At 40.8% G+C, this 20,873-nt stretch overlaps 1 protein-coding gene across 1 annotated transcript; it reads right to left on the bottom strand.

Moving 5' to 3' along the window:
• Positions 1-2,749: 2,749 nt before the first annotated feature.
• On the bottom strand, positions 2,750-20,516 carry LOC124145459 (D-3-phosphoglycerate dehydrogenase-like). The gene is made up of 11 exons (XM_048386387.1): positions 20,296-20,516; positions 16,215-16,366; positions 15,220-15,285; positions 13,348-13,501; positions 11,452-11,584; positions 10,516-10,664; positions 8,395-8,547; positions 7,545-7,677; positions 4,438-4,574; positions 3,882-4,101; positions 2,750-2,963 (listed from the first exon to the last, which is right to left on the bottom strand). Exons 1-11 carry the CDS (start codon positions 20,428-20,430, stop codon positions 2,806-2,808), a joined length of 1,590 nt encoding a protein of 529 aa, XP_048242344.1. The 5' UTR covers positions 20,431-20,516; the 3' UTR covers positions 2,750-2,805.
• Between the last annotated feature and the right edge of the window lie 357 nt (positions 20,517-20,873).

Here is a 20,873-nt window from a genome sequence, read left to right on the forward strand (position 1 = left end):
AGCGCCCATGGCGATATTTGCTAATATGTTGGCTAGTAAGCAATCCCAATTAGCACCCCTTCCAATTGATCAATGTACACAAGACTTATTTATTCGCGTATAATACACACTCGTGTGTTATATGCACCCTTAATTATGGGGAATGCAATTCTGGAAAAATATATCTGTCGTACATAAACATTTCAGGCTGTCAGCATAGACCACGAAATTAAGCTTTCAACGCTGTTTTTTTCACCAAAATAATATTCGAATAGGAGCCCCCTATTCCTAATTTTGAGACAGGGCTTATTACGTCGAATACGGTAACTATATTTTCTGATCACCTGGTAAGGTCCACTGACATGCATGTTATAGGAATCGGAAAACTGATAATATAAAACGTACTGATACTATAATTGGTTGGTTAATTGTTTAACGCCGCACACAGCAATATTCCAGCAATATGACGGCGGTCTGTAAATAATCGAGTCTGGACCAGACAATCCAGTGATTGACAACATGAGTATTGATCCACGCAATTGGGACCGATGACATGCATCAACCAAGTTAGCGAGCCTGACCACCCGATCCCTTAAGTCGCCTCTTACACCAAGCATAGTCGCCTTTTACAGTAAGCATGGGTTGCTGAAGACCTATTTTACCCCGGATCTTCACGGGTCTCAGGTAGATGGTAGATAACAATATATTGATCACAGACAGGATACTTTTTTAGTTTGGCTAAAGATAAAAAGATCAAAAGAGAAATTGTGATATTTTACTCCCGTTTCAACTAAAAGTAAAAGTGAATTTGAAGTTGATCACAATCTCGTTAAAATCAGATCTTTTAATTTCGATATGATACCTCTCGGTATGTAGATCTGACGACACCGGTAATTTCTAATCAGTCAATCAACATCGAGGCTTCTGAGTTCTAAGTTAGAGAGAGCGAAGCATTTGAAGCAACATATCTGATTTCTGTATCTCGAAAAATGAACTTTAAACGACCAGTCCCGAATGTAGACAAGAAAACAGCGTTATCACTATCCCCCACCATGTGGAACATTAGAATTTTGTTTCTTTATATAGTAGAGAACAGAAACTATAAAAAAGGTCCTATGAAGCCTTAACTTGAGATGGGCAACTTTTTGTCATCCGAAAAAATAAATAAATGTGTAATAAATGTGTAATAAATACACAAAACGGCAACTTCTCTGGAAAAAATAACTCAGTCTTCTCTTTGATAAGCTAACTTCGGTAGTTTCTGAGAAAACCTGTCCCCATTGCAGACACCATCACCAAGTAAAATAACATGGATCAAGGGCCATAATTCGAAAAAATAATAAGTTTACAGGACCAGTTTTCGAACTGTATGGACACTTGAAGTATCTCCAAGACAAGCATGCAAACTTTTATTCACGTATAGCTTCTGAGAAAACTTGTCCCCATTTCACACAGTATGCACTAAGCTGAAAAGCACGTAGCAAGGGACATAACTCTCTAAAAATAACTGGCAGGATTAATTTTCTCTCAGATAAGCAGGCAAATGTTCATTCATGTAACTTCAATAGTTTCTAAGAAAACATGTCCCCATTGCACACACTATGCATAACGTTGAAAAGCACATAGCAAGGACCATTACACTGTAAAAATGAATTTAAGACACTAATTTTCGAACTCATTTGAGATAATGACCAGTAACATCAGTGTGTAAAATTTCATTTCTCGAACTTAAATAGTTTTTGAGAAAATGTGTCCCCTTTGAGAACGGGATGGACGGACGGGCGGACGGATAAACTCCTATATCCTACATCTGCCGCACCATGTGATTATAAATAGAGCCACGCCATCATATGGTTAAAATGGATATTTCCGAATAGGGATTGTAAATAAAACAAAACCGAATTGTTTTAGAAAACTGACATTTGATTGGCTCAAATCATCACGCATTCTTCATTTAGAATGGGCGGTCAAATATCACTCTGTCGGTTAATACTGTCGACTGAAGTTTCTAGAACGCCACTTTGAACAATATTTCTATGTCATCACGAGTCACCCATGTGGGACGAAAGCCCGAAATGATGCAGGTCTTAGACCTTTATGGAGATCAAAGTTTTTGTTTCGCCTAAGAGACGTAACTCTCATGATAACATGCTCATGATAAAGTCAGAATCGTGGAATCGTACAATTGGCAGCGACTATGGAAAGGGTTTTGTCGCTTGTATTTAACTGCAAAGCGAATTGGGTAGACAGGTCCCTTGCCTCTGTTGCGCACCTGCAGATGTGCGACGGGCAGGGTACAAGTGTACGAATTTGGCAGCCTGGTCCCTACAGATGTTAGAAAGCAGTCATGCTACTATGCTTGAGGTTATGATCTTTGACAAGCAAAATTCTTACAGTTAACAATTTTTCAAATTACACAGCAAATGACCATTCACAGTCAAGTGGCCTAAAGTGCAAGAAGCATCGTCTCCCTTAACAGATTTGACTTGATTGATGTTGTACACCACACTCAGCAATATTCCAGCTATAGGCTAAACTGTCAACCATCAAGTGTGGACCAGGCACACCAGTGATTGATATCATGAGCACCCATCCACGGTGTTGGGATACAATGACATGCAGTCAATAAAGCCAGAGAGCCTGACCTCTGTTACACTGTACAAGCCCTTGTACGACAAGCAGAGGTTTCGAGGAACCTATTCTAACCACAGATCACACAACCTCAGCACTAGTGAGTTCAGCCAGAAATAAAAAGCAAAACACTGAACACTACAACAGATATTTTGTATTACATAACAAGATTGGAGTCAATGTAACTACCGATTTCTAAAACACAATCTGGTGTGCAGCCAGCAGTGAGTTCTCGACAGTTTTGAAGCTGCTGTTGATTGGCTTGTCCAGGTGGACGACGCCCCACTGGGTAGAATCTACCTCTTGAGATAGAGACAGGCTTGTCAGTCTCGACCCGACCTTCTCCAGGCCATCTGAAAACACACATGAATAATAAATGTTTGTTTGTTGTTTAATACCACATTCAGCAATATATTAACTACAGCGGACAGTACATAATCAAGTCTGGAGTAGACAATACAGTGATCGATATCATGAGCAACAATACACAAAGTTCAGTTACGATTACACACAATCAAAAAAGACACTGATCCTGACCACTCACATAAATATGGTCACCCTTTGTAAACAGAATGGGTTGTTGCGGACCTATTCTGAATCGAAATTCCCATTTGAGGAACATGAATGAGTGTTTATTATTTAACACCACATTCAGCAATATACCCGCTATAGACCCGTGAAGATGCTTACCGTAAAAGGTGACTATGCTTATCGGAAGAGGCGACTAACTGGATCGGGTGGTCAGACTCGCTGACTTGGTTGATGCATGTCATCAATCCCAATTGAGTGGATCGATGCTCATGATATTAATCACTGGATTGTCTGGTCCAGACTCGATTATTTACCAATATTCCAGCTGTATCATAGTGCAGCGCCTGCCTGTCGACCGTGGCAGGTAATCTTGTGTCGGGCCTACAGTTTCAAATTTGTATGGGTTGTTATGGCCTACAGCAAATTACATGTCAAGTTATGAAGCTGTAGTTTTTTAAATGAGGAACTCAATGTTTACACAGGGTCTTCAGCTTCTGAAGACTGTGGGTTCTGATGGCAGCCTGGCACTGTGATAGCCGCCTGTAATTAATCTAGTCTGGACCAGACAATCAGTGATCACTATTGTGAGCAATGATCAACACTGTCGTGGTTTGGAGACATGTCACCGAGTCTGGCCATCCGATCCATTTGGTCGCCTCTTACAACAAGCGTTGGTTTCTGGGGACAGTATCTAACAAGGAATCAGGAGTGAGGTTTCAGCCACATCCAGTTGCACTTACTTGCTACTGACAGCAGAGAAGAGTTGCTTCCCTTGAAAACTAAGGCCGGTCCTCTGAGAACTGGGGGGATGGAGAAGGTGGCACCTTGGATCTCCACCAGAGTGGCGCTGGAGCCAGACACGGTTCCTTTAATTGTGATGGGTCCCCCGCTAGTCTGTATCGTCACGGCAACAAGACTGCTGTAGGACCCTGGGACGGCATCTTCATGTTTTACAACAACCTGGAAAGACGGAAGGCAGCAGTGGATAAATCATGGAGGGAGTCTCATTAATTTACAGTAAAGTCGCGGGGGCTGTGAGTTAATGGTAGAGTTAACATGGAATCCCAACAGGGGCCTGTATGTTAATGGTAGAGTTAACATGGAATCCCAACAGGGGGCTGTGTGTTAATGGTAGAGTTAACCCAGAATCCCAACGGGGGGCTGTGTGTTAATGGTAGAGTTAACCCAGAATCCCAACGGGGGGCAGTTTGTTAATGGTAGAGTAAACCCGGAATCGCCACAGGGGGCACCTCTAGACCTGCCTCCTTGGCTAGTACAGGCAATTTGATAACTCACCTCTAGGCCTGCCTCCTTGGCTAGTACAGGTGAGTTGACGAGGTTGAGCTGTGCCTTGTCGCCTGATCCCTGGTTGCGTAGGAAGCCGGCCAACAATGCTGCATTCAGATACTTCCCCGCATTGCTCAGCGACGAACCTGGAAATGTTTTTATTGGAGTCTAGTAAGTAGGGTTCAGCCATATTCCATTCCAGCAATATCACACAGTACACACGTGAGTCCTCAAAAGTTCAGCTTGACAACACCTAAACCACACAACAATCCCATTGCTAGCATCCAATCTATTTACATCTAAAAAAAAGAAATCAATCTATTAACACTGAAAAAAAAAACCAAATCTATTGACACCTAAAAAACCCACCAATCTATTAACACCTAAAAAAACCCAATCTATTTACATCTCGAAAAAAAGTTAGATGCACTTGATACTGAAATATGTATAAAAAGTTAGTCTGTCTTCTATTTTGTTAATTGAATTCATTTTTCAGTAGACAAAGACTACTGTGGTATTACTTGAAAGATGTAAATTCACAACAAAAATCCACATATACCACTCAAAATCCGTCAGCGACTGCTTTATTCTTTCATGTCACAATCGTTAGTTGATCAAGCCCTGACAGATAAATATAGAATACCAAACGAGCTCCCGTGTAATACCAATTTTATGAAACGAGTGAATAGTTCTGGTATCTGACGAGCGAAAGCGAGTCAGATACCACAACTATTCACGAGTTTCATAAAATTGGTTTTACACGAGAGCGAGTTTAGTATTTTATTTATTACTTGTCATTTATAATGTTTTTAGGATTATACTGTTGAGTGTAAATAGGCTGACACCGACACGATCCATGGCATAATCCAATTGAGTTTAACAGAATAATACTTCAAACACGTCAAAAGTTGAAACGTATGAATTTAATATCATACAATGGTCCACCTTTAGAATTCAGGCGTTCGTCCCACAAAATTATCGTAGTGCTAAGGCTATCACAACTCACATAATTTAACTTAGACTAACCACTGTCGTTGCGCTAGAGTACGATCGCCTTGTGGAACGGGGCCTTGCACCTCAAAGTTTACAATCACGTCACAATACCCGATGACGTAATTTGTTGAATTTTGTTGCAAGATCCATCGGCGAAACAATGCCATGTGACTTCAGCCTAGCAACAAGGTTGCTGGGGTCATCGAGTGTGCATAAGCTCCTCCCAGTGATCTATCATCTCCACACACAATGTCGTTGAATACGCCAAGGGATGTTGAGAGCTTTCAATATTTGTTTGTGAAACGTGTTCCGAGAGTACATAAGCACGCGTTTTGGTATTACACAATGTGTAATAAAGCTGTATGTTTATTAAACGGGTGATCTCTTCACGGGCAAGTAATAAACCATAGTAATATGCAAACATTGGGTGGTCCTTTACTTCTTTTGATCAGTATACAATAAGGAAATATTCGCCACAATCATCAATACAAATTAAAAGTTTTAATCCACTAACCTTAAAATGACAACATAGTGAGTGAATGAGCAAGTTGGGTTTAATGCCGCTTTTAACAGTATTCCAGTTATATCACAGCATGTCAGCTTAATGTGGGAGGAAAGCCTGAAGTGATGCAGGTCTCAGACGTTTACCACTTCCGTTAAACCCACGAGCAAGGGTATGGTGTTGACAAACTAGAAACATAATCGGGGCAAACCAGGATTCAAACCCACAATCATAGGTTTCTGGCGTGCCCAAGGGATGCAACTCTGCACAGCGAATCGTGGCACCTTAGACGACTGGGCCACCCGTGCCCTCATGACAAGATAGAGCAAAACCCTAAAAAAAAGGGCAAATTTCTACTAGTCCTAATGATACCTTAACTATTGGCAGTTTGGCAAGGACTTCAGCACTAGTGCCAATTTCTAACACTGCCACAATCCTGATAATGTGATTACAGCTGTTCTCAATTCATCATAATTACATTTGAATCAATCTACATCAAAGACATTATGAAGGCAGATTTGGACCATTCGTTTTAACTCACTGTGCTGAACTGCATCTCTTAGGTGTGCCAAAATGTTATGATGATGGGGGTCGAGTGAGTGATTGAGTTGCTTTCACCCCCCCCCCCCCCCCCCCTTCGAACAGTAGTCCATTATACCACAGCGTGTCAGCTTGATGTAGGAGGTCTTAGACATATATCACTTGGGTGAAACCCACAAGCACAAATATGGTGCTGATAAACCTAGAAACATAATCAGGGCAAATCTGGATTCAAACCCACAATTATTGGTTTCTGGCGTGCCCAAGGGACGCAACTCTGCACAGCGGATTTCAGTGCCTTTGACGACTGGGCTACCATTGCCATCAATCATGGGTTTGAATCCCGCATTTGCCCTGATTATGATCCTCAGTTTGTGAGTGTGAGTGAGTGAGTGAGTTGGGTTTAACGCCACTTAACAGTATTCCAGTCATACGGCGTGTCTGCTTATTGTGGGAGGAAAGCCCGAAGTGATGCAGGTCTCGGACGTTTACCACTTCAGTGAAACCCACGAGCACGGGTATGGTGCTGACAAACCTAGAAACATAATCGGGGCGAACCGGGACTGAACCCACAATCATAGGTTTCTGGCGTGCCCAAGGGACGCAACTCTGCACAGCGAATCGCGGCGCCTTAGACGACTGGGCAACCCGTGCCCCCCTCTCAGTTTGTGAGCAATATATCTGTGCCCATGGTGAACTTGAAAGACTTGCTTCATTTAGGTCTTTCTCCCATATTGTTTGTTTGTTTGTTGTTTAATGCCGCACTCAGCAATATTCCTGCTCTATGGCGCCGGTCTGGAAATGATCGGGTCTGGACCAGACAATCCAGTGATTGATATCATGAGCATCGACCCACGATACGATGACATGCATCAACCAAGTCAGCAAGCCTGACCACCCAATCCCGTTAGTCGCCTCTTATGACAAGCACAGTCACCTTTTACAGCAAGCATGGGTTGCTGAAGAGCTATTCTACCCCGCATCTTCATGGGTCTTCTCCCATATTAAGCTAACATGAGATAGAACTGAAGCTGTTCTAAGGGGCTAAAACCCACCTCACTCACTCAATCTAAGGCATTACCGTAAGTCGTGAGCTGGACACTCTTAGCGCTGCCGCCTCCGATAGCCGAAGCCAGACTGCCCAGGCCCTCTCCTAAACTGACCACGGGTTTCGTCTCGGGACTCAGGGCATTAGCCAGGGCAGGGGCATTTATCTGCAATAGAATGTGACATCTTCATCCCCATCAACACCACCATCAGCAGTAATACCACAAACAAATACAAAATACGAAATTTAGTTGAGGGGAGGTGAAATGGGTTTGTGTTCAAGATTTTTGTACATATATAACGTGTGTGGATGCTTTAACAAGTCTGAACTAATACTGGTTTTATTGTACTAGCCCTCTGAGATACAGTTAAATAATAAATTAAAAATGTGGTTTGATGTCGCATTAGGGATAAGAGTTGGGTTGGTTGGTTTGTTGTTTAACGCTGCACTCAGCAATATTCCAGCTATATGATGGCAGTCTGTAAAATAATCGAGTCTGGACCAGACAATCCAGTGATTGACATCATGACCAGCGATCCACGCAACTGGGATCGATGAAATGTATCAACCAAGTCAGTGCACCTGACCACCCGATCCCTTTTACGACAAGCATAGTCGCCTTTTACGGCAAGAATGGGTTGCTAAAGACCTATTCTACCCCGGAAATTAGGGATAAGAAAAAGAAGTAATTGTCATTATAAAGCAACGTGTATGCACATGAGTGTGGCTGCTTTAACTAGCCTGGACAAGCCATTTCTATAGTGCAAGCACACTGAGATACCATGTCACAGTTCACACAAGAATATGTTGTATATAATCTGGATTTTAATCACATGAGAACCCTTTAAGGCAAGTTATAAAGAGACACTGAACATGAACTCACCGCTCCAAACAGACTGGTTCCCTTGGTGAGATCCACAAACTGCTGGGCGATCTCCTCGGCAACCCGGGTCTGTGCCTCCGTCGTGCTGGCCCCAAGGTGAGGCGTGGCGATTACCTTCGGGTGCTTCACTATGGGAGAGTCCTTTGGGGGCTCCTGCCACATACATGAGTGAGTGAGTGAGTGAGTGAGTGAGTGAGTGAGTGAGTGAGTGAGTGAGTGAGTGAGTGAGTGAGTGAGAGATTTGAGTGAGTGAGTGAGTGAGTGAGATTTGAGTGAGTGAGTGAGTGAGTGAGTGAGTGAGTGAGAGATTTGAGTGAGTGAGTGAGATTTGAGTGAGTGAGTGAGATTTGAGTGAGTGAGTGAGTGAGATTTGAGTGAGTGAGTGAGTGAGTGAGAGATTTGAGTGAGTGAGAGATTTGAGTGAGTGAGTGAGATTTGAGTGAGTGAGTGTGTAGGTATTGAGTGAGTGAGTGAATGAGTGAGTGTTTATCTGAGTGAACATGTGAGTGAGTGTGTATATGGTGAATGAGCAGGTTATTTGTGGGTGAGTGGGTAATCCGTAAAATTGTTTTCACAGATTTACTAAAAAAATTGAAAAATAAAAAAAATCAAATATAATAATAATTTATTTTGTGGGTCAAACAGAGTAGACTGCAAGACATCAGGTTTAAACAAATACCACTGAACCCACTGTACCATGTTCAAATGGCTATCAAGGAACAATACTACAATCATAAATTATTAAAATTTATATAATTTTTCCCACTCACCAAGTTTATATTTGTATATAACTAACAGCTAATCATGTACTTGTGACTTACACATGTCTTACTCATCTATTGATTATTTGCTCATCATTGTCAAAGAAAAAGCGAGAGAATGTTTATGAATGAATTCCAAACCCTCAAGACAGCATAATTTTGATCTGACTATAAAGGTCCAGTTTCCACCCTTGCCAAACTAGGCTGGAATTCCGGAGTTACATTTTGGCTGGACTAACGAGTCTATGCATAGTCCAATCAAAATCGTGCAACCAACTACACAACATGGTTCCTAAACAACATGGATTTAAACATACAGGATGACTGCAGGATTTGCAAACCATGTGTACTGTCAACTGGGTGTCAACAGATATTTTGCAAATCTTTTCAGGTTTTTAATGAAGGTGCTCAAGTGATTTGGTGCACTTCTCGTGGTAACACCCATTTTATTACAAAAGAGATTTTGATTATCAATCAGAGCGTCTTGACTGGGCGCCACCATTTTGTTTGAAACAAATGCAAGTGATATGAGAGATTGAACCTGAGTGTGAGTGAGCGAGTGAGTATGGTTTTATGCCGCTTTTAGCAATATCATGGCGGGGGACACCAGAAATGGGATTCACACATTGTACCCATGTCGTGAATCAAACCCAGGTCTTCGCCATGACGAGCGAACACTTCAACCCCTAGCTTGGCTACCCGATCACCCCGACTGGTCAATAGGAGGGACGTAGACGGGTTATAACTCGTAATAGCCACTGGTGCTGCTATAATCGAGCCCAGATATTCCAGCCTAGTTCAGCAAGTGGAAACTGGACTTTCACAGTCAGTTAACACCGTTGCCTCTGGAAAATGAATTTTGATACTAAACATGTTTCACTTGATGTCCTGGTTTGAACAACATCTTGAAGCACCCATAATAAGAGGTAAGGTGAAATGGGGTTTAACGTCACATCCAAGATTATTGCACTTATATAGCGACGTGCATGTACGTGTTCGTGTTTGTGTGGCTGCTTGTACTAGTCCGGACTGATGCCGATTTATAGTGCTAGCTCACTGAGATACCATGCCACAGTTTAACATGAATACCCCACTCAGACACAGTATACTGACTCCGAGCCGACCAGTCCTTGTTTTAGCCCCTTAATGCCGAGCGCCAGACAGGGTAACAACAAGTACCATATTTTAACGTCTTTTGGCATGACGCGGTCGGGATCGAACCCCGAACCTTCGGCTCTCCGGGCGGACGCTCTACACTAGACCACGGAGGCGGTCCCCCATAATATGAACAAACTAAAGTGATACAACACAGAAAAATCTTGTCGTGTCAAATGCAAATGTAATGAAATTTCATTTTTACCTCCACAAATACATCCAGACCAGCACCGGCACACTGTCCTGATTCCAGTGCCCGCAGCAACGCCTCCTCATCAATGATGCCGCCTCGGGCACAGTTGACCACCCGCACGCCCTTCTTACACACACTGAACACTGTGTCATTGATCAAGTCTGAAACAGCAACAGGGCAACTTATAAGACACCACCTGTCACTGTCCAGATGTTGATCCAAAAGTTAGGGAGAGGGTGGGGGACAGGATGAGCGCACCCAGTGTTAGAAACTAACTGTTTTAGTCCACTAGTCCTTATAATGGTAACATACAGTAAAACCTTTAATAATGGCAAATTTTGACCAGTCCTTACGATACCTTAACTATTGGGCAGTCTGGCAAGGACTACAGGACTAGTGCCAATTTCTAAAGCTGCACACTCTTTTTTCAAAGCACTCTTATCACGGTGAGGTAGGAAAACTACCGTATTTTCTTGAGTATAGTGCGCACCCATGTATAATGCGCACCCCCCTCTAGCGGATTCAATATTTTGGTGTTACGTGCTCACGGTAATGTCTTTCCATGGGGGGAAAAAAACATCAAAACTCATAATGCCTGTATAATGCGCACCCCCTTCTACACCTCTGTGTTTTTTGGAAAAAAGTGTGCACTATACTGAAGAAAATACGGTACATAACTAATTCATTTGGTGCCAGGTTTACAAAACAAATTTCAATTCTGGCCTGCTTTATGCCTAACAAAAGGAATTGTTTCCCGAATTATGTGCGAGCATTTTTTAAGTGGATCCCCGCTTTTCCAAAAAGCTTTATCTGCGCTTTCTGTCAGGATCCCGCTCTATCTGAAATTGTTGTATATGGTTAAAATAAATGCTCCCCTTCGTCAAATCTTTAAGTGCTGGGTGGTTATTTAGGCACATACGGTAATTTAAATATTTATGTTTGACCTACTTTTTGTCTGTGGGATGAGTGGGGTATGAACAGTGATGTAGTCGACTTGAGGCCAGATTTGTTCCATGGGCAGCCATTCAACGTTCCACTCGGAACTGACATCACCTCCGATAATGGGGTCATATCCTATTGTCTGTGCAGAAAAAATGTCATTGTAGCATCTACAAAGACGGAAATACAGCTATCCTAATGAGTGGGTGGGCCTAATGTCACTTCCACCAATATTCCAGCCATATCACAGCCATATCACAGCAATATTCCACCAATATTACAGCCATATCACAGCAATATTACAGCAATATTCCACCAATATTACAGCCATATCACAGCAATATTCCAGCCATATCACAGCAACATTCCACTAATATTCCAGCCATATCACAGCAATATTCCACCAATATTCCAGCCATATCACAGCAATATTTCACCAATATTCCCACCATATCACAGCAATATTCCACCAATATTACAGCCATATCACAGCAATATTTCTAACAATATTCCAGCCATATCACAGCAATACTCCACCAATATTACAGCAATATCACAGCAATATTCCACCAATATTACAGCCATATCACAGCAATATTCCACCAATATTAAAGCCATATCACAGCAATATTCCAGCCATATCACAGCAATATTCCACCAATATTACAGCCATATCACAGCAATATTCCACCAATATTCCAGCCATATCATAGCAATATTCCAGCCATATCACAGCAATATTCCACCAATATTCCAGCCATATCACAGCAATATCACAGCAATCTTCCACCAATATTCCAGCCATATCACAGCATGGGAATACCTCAAATGATCGTCACATATTTCACCTATCAAACCCAAGTCTTCAGGGCAAGGAGCAAACACCTGTTAGCATCATCAATGTCTATTTTAAGTCAGCTAATGAAATAAGGCCACGTATAATTCACACAAGGCACATGAGCGCTACGCCTCCATGCAAACACTATCACTGCCGGACACTGAACCAGTGTGTAAACAGATGACAGGCTGAGGCACTTTTGCCAAGAAATATCGCTGGTTGTGCGATGTATTCTGAGCACTCATTGGTCTCGGAGCTCACTGACTTAATACTCTCTTTCTAGGGCCAGGCTGTGGTTAAAAATAGCAACAAGGTACCCAGAACGTGTCCATGTGTATTGATACGTAGCACATCTAAGAGTGAGTGAATGTGGTTTTACGCCACTTTTAGCAATATTCCAGCAATGTCTCGTCAGGTGACACCACAAGTGGGCTTCACACATTATACCCATGAGGGGAATCAAACCTCGGTGTTCGGCATGAAAAGCGAACACTTTGACCACTAGGCTACCCCACCGCCCCTATACAACAAAGTATTGACAGCTGTATATCTATCTTGGTGTCAAGTCTCACATCATCAAAGAGAAACTGTGATAGTTTACTCCCACTATACCAAATATTTAAAGCGCACTTGAAGTTTCAGCAAACTACAATCTCGCTGATTAAAAAGTTCACCAGGTTCGACATTCTGTGAAAGTGTATTCAAATCGTCAGCCACAGAGAGATCACATTGAAGCAAAAGTTCTGAATTAAATGAGATTATCTACATGACAATGTGATGTAAACGAGGCCAAGTCTCTTATTAAAAACTGTGAGTGAGTGGGTTAAACAGGATTCCAGTTATATCACAGTGTGTCAGCTTATTGTGGGAGGAAAGCCCGAAGTGATGCAGATCTTAGACATTTAACACTTTGGTCAAATCCCGAGCACGGGTATGGTGCTGACAAACCGAGAAACATAATCGGGGTGAACCACAATCACAGGTTCCTGGCGTGCCCAAGGGACGCAACTCTGCACTTAGACGACTGGGCCACCCGAGCCCTACAACAGTATGAGTCAGGTCGTTACCCTCATTCCAAAAGACTGCATTCTTTGAGCCACTTCTTTCCCTATTCTTCCCAGACCAATAATTCCCAGTGTTTTGCCGTTGAGTTCCGATCCCATGAACTTCTTCCGGTCCCACTTTCCTTCTTTCATGGACTGAGCGGCTAAAGACAGCTCCCTGAAACATCCACATCATACTTCTTTTTCAAAAACGGACCAGTTTTCTTAATTAGTGGTTTATGTATCTGCCAACCCCAAATGTTTGAAATGTGGAATGATATTAAATTTCATCTAAATCAGGCTTTTCCTGTTCCCCAAATGGTTGCTAGGTTCCTGATAAAGGAAATCTGACAAGTGGCACAGTATAGGAGCTATAACCACTTGACTTTTAATAAAAGAATTAACACTTATAGAAATGTTTTTAAAATTATTTTGGCAAATGTGGAAAAAGTTGTTCTGAAACAAATTGAGTGAGTATGATTTTACGCCGCTTTTAGCAATATTCCAGCCATATCACGGCGGGGGACACCAGAAATGGGCTTCACACAATGTACCCATGTCGGGACTCGAACCCGGGTCTTCGGCGTGACGAGCGAACGCTTTAACCACTAGGCTACCCGACCGCCCCTGAAACAAATTGAGTGTCTCCATGTGAAATTTAGGAAACAAGCATTCTGTTCACCACTTTAGTTAGCTCAAAGTGTTCGATCATCTCTCAGGGCAAGGGAGTTAATTAACAGTAAAAGTCCAGCTTCCACCCTTCCCTAACTAGGCGTCAATTATGGAGTTATGTTTTGGCTGGACTAACGAGTCTATGCATAGTCCAATCAAAATCGCGTGATTAAACAACATGGCGACTGCCATGCAGATTTGGGTTGATTGCAGGATTTGCAGAGCATGTGTGCAGTCAACTGGGCGTCGACAGATATTTTTCAAATCTTTTCATGTTTTTAACAAAGGAGTTCAAGCGATTTGATGCACTTCGTGAGATAAGACAGGTTTTTTTCACAATAAAGGTCTTGATTATTGACCAGATCATCTTGACAAATGTATGTGATATGAGAGATGGAATCTTATTGGTCAATAGGAGGGACAAAGAAGGGTCATAACTCGTAATCGCCCCTGGTGGCAATACGATCAAGCCCAATAAATTCCAGCCTAGTTCTGCAATGGAGGAAACTGGAAAGTTAGTCCTGCACCATGACCGTGGAATATATTTATTTTATCAAAAAAACATAATCTAGAAATGCATACAAAAGCAACTCTAGCCAGCTCAAGCTAGCTCTATTCCACAAATCTGAAATCAGCATAGGGAATTTTATTTTTATTTTTAGAGTCAAGAAGGATATTGTGTAATATAAGATTTCAGAGACTAAATGTTAGTCTACTGGAAAGTGTAAGTTAACACCCTTGCCCCAGGAAGATGGTGTTAGACTAACCACATCAAAGCCAGTGGAATAACCAATCCAAGAGGCATGACTAACAGTCATAAAGTACCCAAAATTACACAGTAGGCAACACAAGGCACACATCCCAGAATCTTCATAATAGAGGACGCCTCCGTAGCCAAGCGGATAGAGCACCTGCCCAGAGAGCGTAAGTTGGTGGTTCAATCCCTGGAGCGTCATACCAAAGAAAAGATGGTGCTTGTTACTCAGCCTGGCGCTCAGCATGAAGGGGAAGAAACAGACTGGTCGACTTTGAGTCCGTATAATTTGTCTGAGTGGGGTATTCATGTAAAACTGTGGCATGGTATCTCAGTAGGCTGGCACTGTAATCCAGACTAGGAAAAGAAGACACTCAGACACTCTCACACACAAGCATGCACATCACTATACAAGTGCGATAGTCTTGAGACCCATTTTCACCACCATCACTCCTAATTCAGAGGCTCACCTTGTCATAGCTATAATCAAGGCACAGGTGTGTTCAGCAGCGCTCAACGTGTTCCCGCCAGGTGTGCTAAAACAGAGAAACTATTGTCAGAAAACAGCCAGCCACTTGGGACAGTATGTCAGTCCTATCATGTGTCCCCTTAATGTTGATGGAAAGCCTGATGTTACTACATAGTATCAAAATGTCCACAAATCATGTGCTTTCATATTATGAACATGATCATGCTTAGATTTCCTCTTGTACATGATTGTGCTTAAATATCCTCATGAACACGATTGTGCTTAAATATCCTCTTGAACATGACCATGCTTAAATATCCTCATGAACATGATTGTGCTTAAATATCCTCATGAACATGATCATGCTTACATATTTTCATGAACATGATTGTGCTTAAATATCCTCATAAACACAATTGTGCTTAAATATCCTCATGAACATGACCATGCTTAAATATCCTCATGAACATGATTGTGCTTACATATCCTCTTGAACATGATCATGCTTAAATATCCTCATGAATATGATTGTGCTTAGATTTCCTCTTGAACATGATCATGCTTAAATATCCTCATGAACATGATCATGCTTACATATTTTCATGAACATGATTGTGCTTATATATCTTTATGAACATGATTGTGCTTACATATTTTCATGAACATGATTGTGCTTACATATCCTCATGAACATGATCATGCTTACATATTTTCATGAACATGATTGTGCTTATATATCCTCATGAACATGATCATGCTTACATATTTTCATGAACATGATTGTGCTTACATATCTTCATGAACATGATTGTGCTTCGACTTCCTCATGAACATGATTGTGCTTCGACTTCCTCATGAACATGATTGTGCTTACATATCTTCATGATCATGATTGTGCTTACATATCTTCATGAACATGATCATGCTTAGATTTCCTCATGAACATGATTGTGCTTAGATATCATGATTGTGGTCACAAATTGTGACCACACTTACTTCATGACAATGACCCCTCTCCGGGTTGCAGCTTGACAGTCTATGTTGTCTACGCCAGTCCCTGCTCGACCAATGATCTTCAAATTTGTCGCAGCATTTATCACATCGGCTGTGACTTTGGTCGCTGACCTTACTATCAAGCCATCATATTTCTGAAACATAAATCGATGAGTTAATTTAGTTGTGACATTTAACATGCCAATTGTGCTCAATAAAACAATGCAAAGAAAATCCTAGTCATGTGACCTTGACTATGGGGACAAACACAAATGGAAAGATGTCCGGTTTCACCCATAGCTTGGTTCAGGCTGGGTGCTTAGAGGCATCACCAACACTACCATAATGGTTTTTAGCCTAATAAACATGATAAAAAAATAAGACGTTCAATTTCAAACTAAGCACATTTGTCAGCAATATTGGTCACACCTCACTAACTTCTTATTCTTTTTGTCCAAAACAGTCCAATAGTATCATAAAAACTATAAAAAATATCAAGAAAAATTATTTAGTATTGGAATAAACATATTTCTGCGTGCCTCTTGCATCCTCACAGCTAGTTGTGCTAGAGTCAAGATAAGTTACCCCCAACTCTACCCCTACCTCTAGGGTACTTAAATAAACATAATGGCAAACATATGCTATTGTGGCTTCTACATAATATTTGCATACCAATGACATAACGAAAAAAATCAACCTGTCTATTGTTGAAATACAATGAAAATTTAAGTAAATAGCATGGAGACAAAGTAATCAATATTGTCACATTTATATTTTAATCAGCTGTATTTTTTAAAACAAATACTTTCGAAGTTAATTTTAAATGCATCAAATATTCTTTTATATTCTATTCTATTTCACATGGAATAATTAAGTTTGAAAAGGTGTCCACAGCTGTTGGTTGCATCATGTCCATGAAAAAGCGTTTCCAATTATATTGAGCAATCTACAGCTGTACAGCTTGTAATAACTCTCCAAACACCAGGTCACGAGTGCTGTTAGTTTAGGTTATTTCAGACACAGCTGGTTGTCGCTTTAATGAATAAATATCATGACTGTTTCATGTATATATTACAGAAAAAGTCAAAAGACGTGCCCTGTAAATGTGTGCAGTAATAGCAGCACTTAATAGAGCAGCTGTGGATTTGATGTAGCAATAACAGGAGAAGTCCACACACACACACACACACACACACACACACACCCCGCTTCAGGGTTGTGTTCTGTGGGATGAGTGAGTGAGTTAGGTTTAACACCGCTTTTAACAGTATTCCAGTTATATCACGGGGTGTCACTGTCAGCTTAATCATTGTTAATGTGGGAGGAAAGCCCGAAGTGATGCAGGTCTCAGATGTTTACGACTTCGGTGAAACCCATGATCACGGGTATGATGAAAACAAACCTAGAAACATAATCGGGGCGAACCGGGATTCAATCCACAATCATAGGTTTCTGGCGTGCCCAAGGGACGCAACTCTGCACCGCGAATCGCGGCGCCTTGGACGACTGGGCCAACCGTGTGCCCTCTCTGTGGGATGAGTTTGTTGTCACAGATGTATTGTCATAGAATGGTCCATGATGCCAAATCTAACAATAGTCCTCACTCTGCAACATTGTTACACATCCAATGCACTATGACAATATTATAAACACTAGAATGAATTTACTTAAGGACTTCCAGAACTACATTTTTATAAGAATATATAAGAATATTAATTTTTAATGGTCCACTATGACACATCTAGTAACCATGGTAACAGTCCTCACTGCAAACTGTCACAATTTCACTTAGGTAAATCATATTATCAAGATTTTAACACTACTTGTACACTGGCTTTTCTTAAATACTTCAAAACAGTGTACAATATACAGCAACATTAATTCGACCACTCCATAAGACCACTTCCTGACACATGAACAAATCAGATTACAATTCAATTTTCTGTATATAACCATGATAACAGGGCTGGGACGGCTAACTCAGGTACTCGGGTCGGGTGGGTACTGAGTAGGACCCGGGTACCCACAGGACTACCCGGACCCGTGGTTAGTGACGTGATATGTTGTTTAATGACAGAAATTCACTATATAACTACATGGTTACATGACAATTTTAAGTCTCTCATGTTCGCATTTCTTCATGACTATGAACACGTTCCTAGAACTTCAGTCAATTTCAGTGGATGAATGACCACATCGTTTTATACGTGTATCTAAATACATTCTGCCAGGGCTACTGTCAAACTATTCCCAATCGGACATCTTGATACCAACAGCGGGTACCCGGGTAGGGTTGGGTAATAGGGGTGTGGATACCCAGGTAGTCAATCCGGACTCGTCCCAGCCATGGTATACAAGTTAAGTAATTTTTATTCAACATATTCATGTTCCTTTAAATAAAATAGCAAATAGTTTGTGAAAACGCTGCCCCAAATATACTGGGACATACACAATGGTCCCAAATACACTCACTCATCAATCTGGAATGAAGGAAATCAGGAATGTTTGGAACTTATAACTAAACCAACTTGTATGTGTAATGTAGATCTATTATGCATAATCATACAAGATTTTTTTTTTCAGAACATGACCCAATATTATTTGCATACTCCTTAGGGAGCTGAGAATGAAAATCGAGTGCACTCTGATCCAGAGACCGGGGTAAATATTGTAGTGCTTTGTTTATGCTTTAGGTTGTGGATTTGGCACATTATAAATATGCACATTATAATTATTACTATTACACTATGATTAGTGGCATAAATTATACCCTTGAAATTAACAATGAAAGATGAAAAAAGTGGACATGTATTTATTTATTATTATCATTAGACTCTAGTTGTAAAAATATTTAATATTCTATTATGATCAATGGCATAAAACATACACTTGAAATAAATATTCACAGATAAAAAAAATGAAGAAGTAGAAATTCATTTATTTACGAGGCATTTTTCAATGTTTTGCATACTTTAATTTCATTTCCAACAAAGCCTCGGCCGGTTGCGTCAGCCCAAAGCTGTTGTGTCAGCAGTTTCTGTTGTATTTAGACTGAGAAGGTCATCTGGCAAAAACAGACATTATGTCTCACAAAAAAAACACGTAAAGATGATGAAATCTCCGCCGTGAACATAGTCGATAAAACAGCGCGGGGCGGGCTGACATTATTTTCGGTAGACACGTCGTGGACAAATTCCGTACAGGACAATAACCCCACGGCTGTGCCTGAACTAATGTTATCTCAAACAATGCGGGGATATCTTGCGCGCATCTCTAGTGTAGACCGGTGCCCAGTTAACCGCGGTTTTGCCTTCGCCGAGACTTGACCTAAAAATCAGCTGATTGGTGATGAAATCTTTCCAGGCTGTTTTCTGTGTACTATTATCCAGATAACTATTCTCATCGAACTCAAAGCATCTATCGGTAGACTTGTAAAGTGCATCTATGCGTTTCTTGGCATCAAAATTAAACAATATTTCTCTATAAAAAAAGAAGTTATACATATTGTGAAAAGTAGTGTGAAATTAATTTGGTGAATCCATTTTCTCAAACGCGTACGTTTGAACATAAACATAATTACTAACAATGACAAAATGAAATAAAGTTTATTTACACTTCAACAAGTTTGCAAAACAAGCACAATATTTAATATGCTCCACATACTCTGAGTCTGACCCCTTCAAAGAACATTACATAAGAATCATAGCAATTTTTATACAATCCTAACTACTACACAAGAAAAGAAAAGTTAAAAGAAAACAACTGTAAAGTGTTGGATACTAATTAAACACATTGTGCTTGTGTATTATCACGCATAATAATTAGCAGGCTTAAATTCAGTGATAAATATATTAACCTAGACCATGATAGTTTCACATGTTTGATATACAGTATATAGTCTCTGTATACGTTCATAGGTACGAAGAGAAAATAACGTATTCATGATAAATCAAGCAAATCTATCATCCAAAATTCAACAAACGTGTTAGGAAAAAGCAAATATAAATAGTTGTCCGTCTAACACTATAAAATTATATTTAGGTCATTGTCAGTGTAAACTTCCACTGTAATCGTGTCCACTCACCGGTATTTCTGCGAGTAATTCCTCTTTTGACAACTTGGTATTTTTAAGCACTTCAATTCCATTATTTTGCAAGATCTGCACACATTTTGGGTCAACTTCATCGCTTATGAGAACTTTGCGTAGTGCAATAACCATTTTGCTTGTGTCGGTGCTCTGTCAACGTAACAGGTGCGCGTGTTTGACAGCGTGGAGACAAGTTTTCCAACAGACGTCGAAATAAGGGTTCAGCGGTTTATATAGTCAGCGCGGAGCGATATTGAATTAAGGGGTTAGGATAAAACAATTTATTAACGAAAATACTTCATTGAAATATGTTTACTATGTATGCAACTCTCACTTGATACATGAAAGGCATTTAAAGTTGAATGAAAGACACATCATTTTCACATTGTTTATGCATGGACTATATTCATGGCGTATTTATTGACAGTGTCACGTGACCCTACACAAACGTACCACAGAAGATGGTGGCAATTCCATGTAAAATCATCTTGAGGTTTTCAACATACCTACCCATCATCTTATAAAAAATGTGTATCGAACCCCGTATGGACTATGTATAGATACGAAGAGAACAC

The sequence above is a fragment of the Haliotis rufescens genome, unplaced genomic scaffold (genome assembly GCF_023055435.1).
Source record: "Haliotis rufescens isolate VD_foot unplaced genomic scaffold, xgHalRufe1.0.p SCAF_10, whole genome shotgun sequence".
NCBI lineage: Eukaryota > Metazoa > Mollusca > Gastropoda > Lepetellida > Haliotidae > Haliotis > Haliotis rufescens.

Excerpts from the sequence above, each read along its gene's own strand:
- LOC124145459 (XM_048386387.1), bottom strand. The coding sequence starts at position 20,430 with ATGGTTATTGCACTACGCAAAGTTCTCATAAGCGATGAAGTTGACCCA. Across the intron at positions 8,548-10,515 it reads GTCTGGATGTATTTGTGGAG|GAGCCCCCAAAGGACTCTCC; the intron begins GTAAAAATGAAA and ends TGTATGTGGCAG. Across the intron at positions 4,575-7,544 it reads TGTCCAGCTCACGACTTACG|GTTCGTCGCTGAGCAATGCG; the intron begins GTAATGCCTTAG and ends AAACATTTCCAG.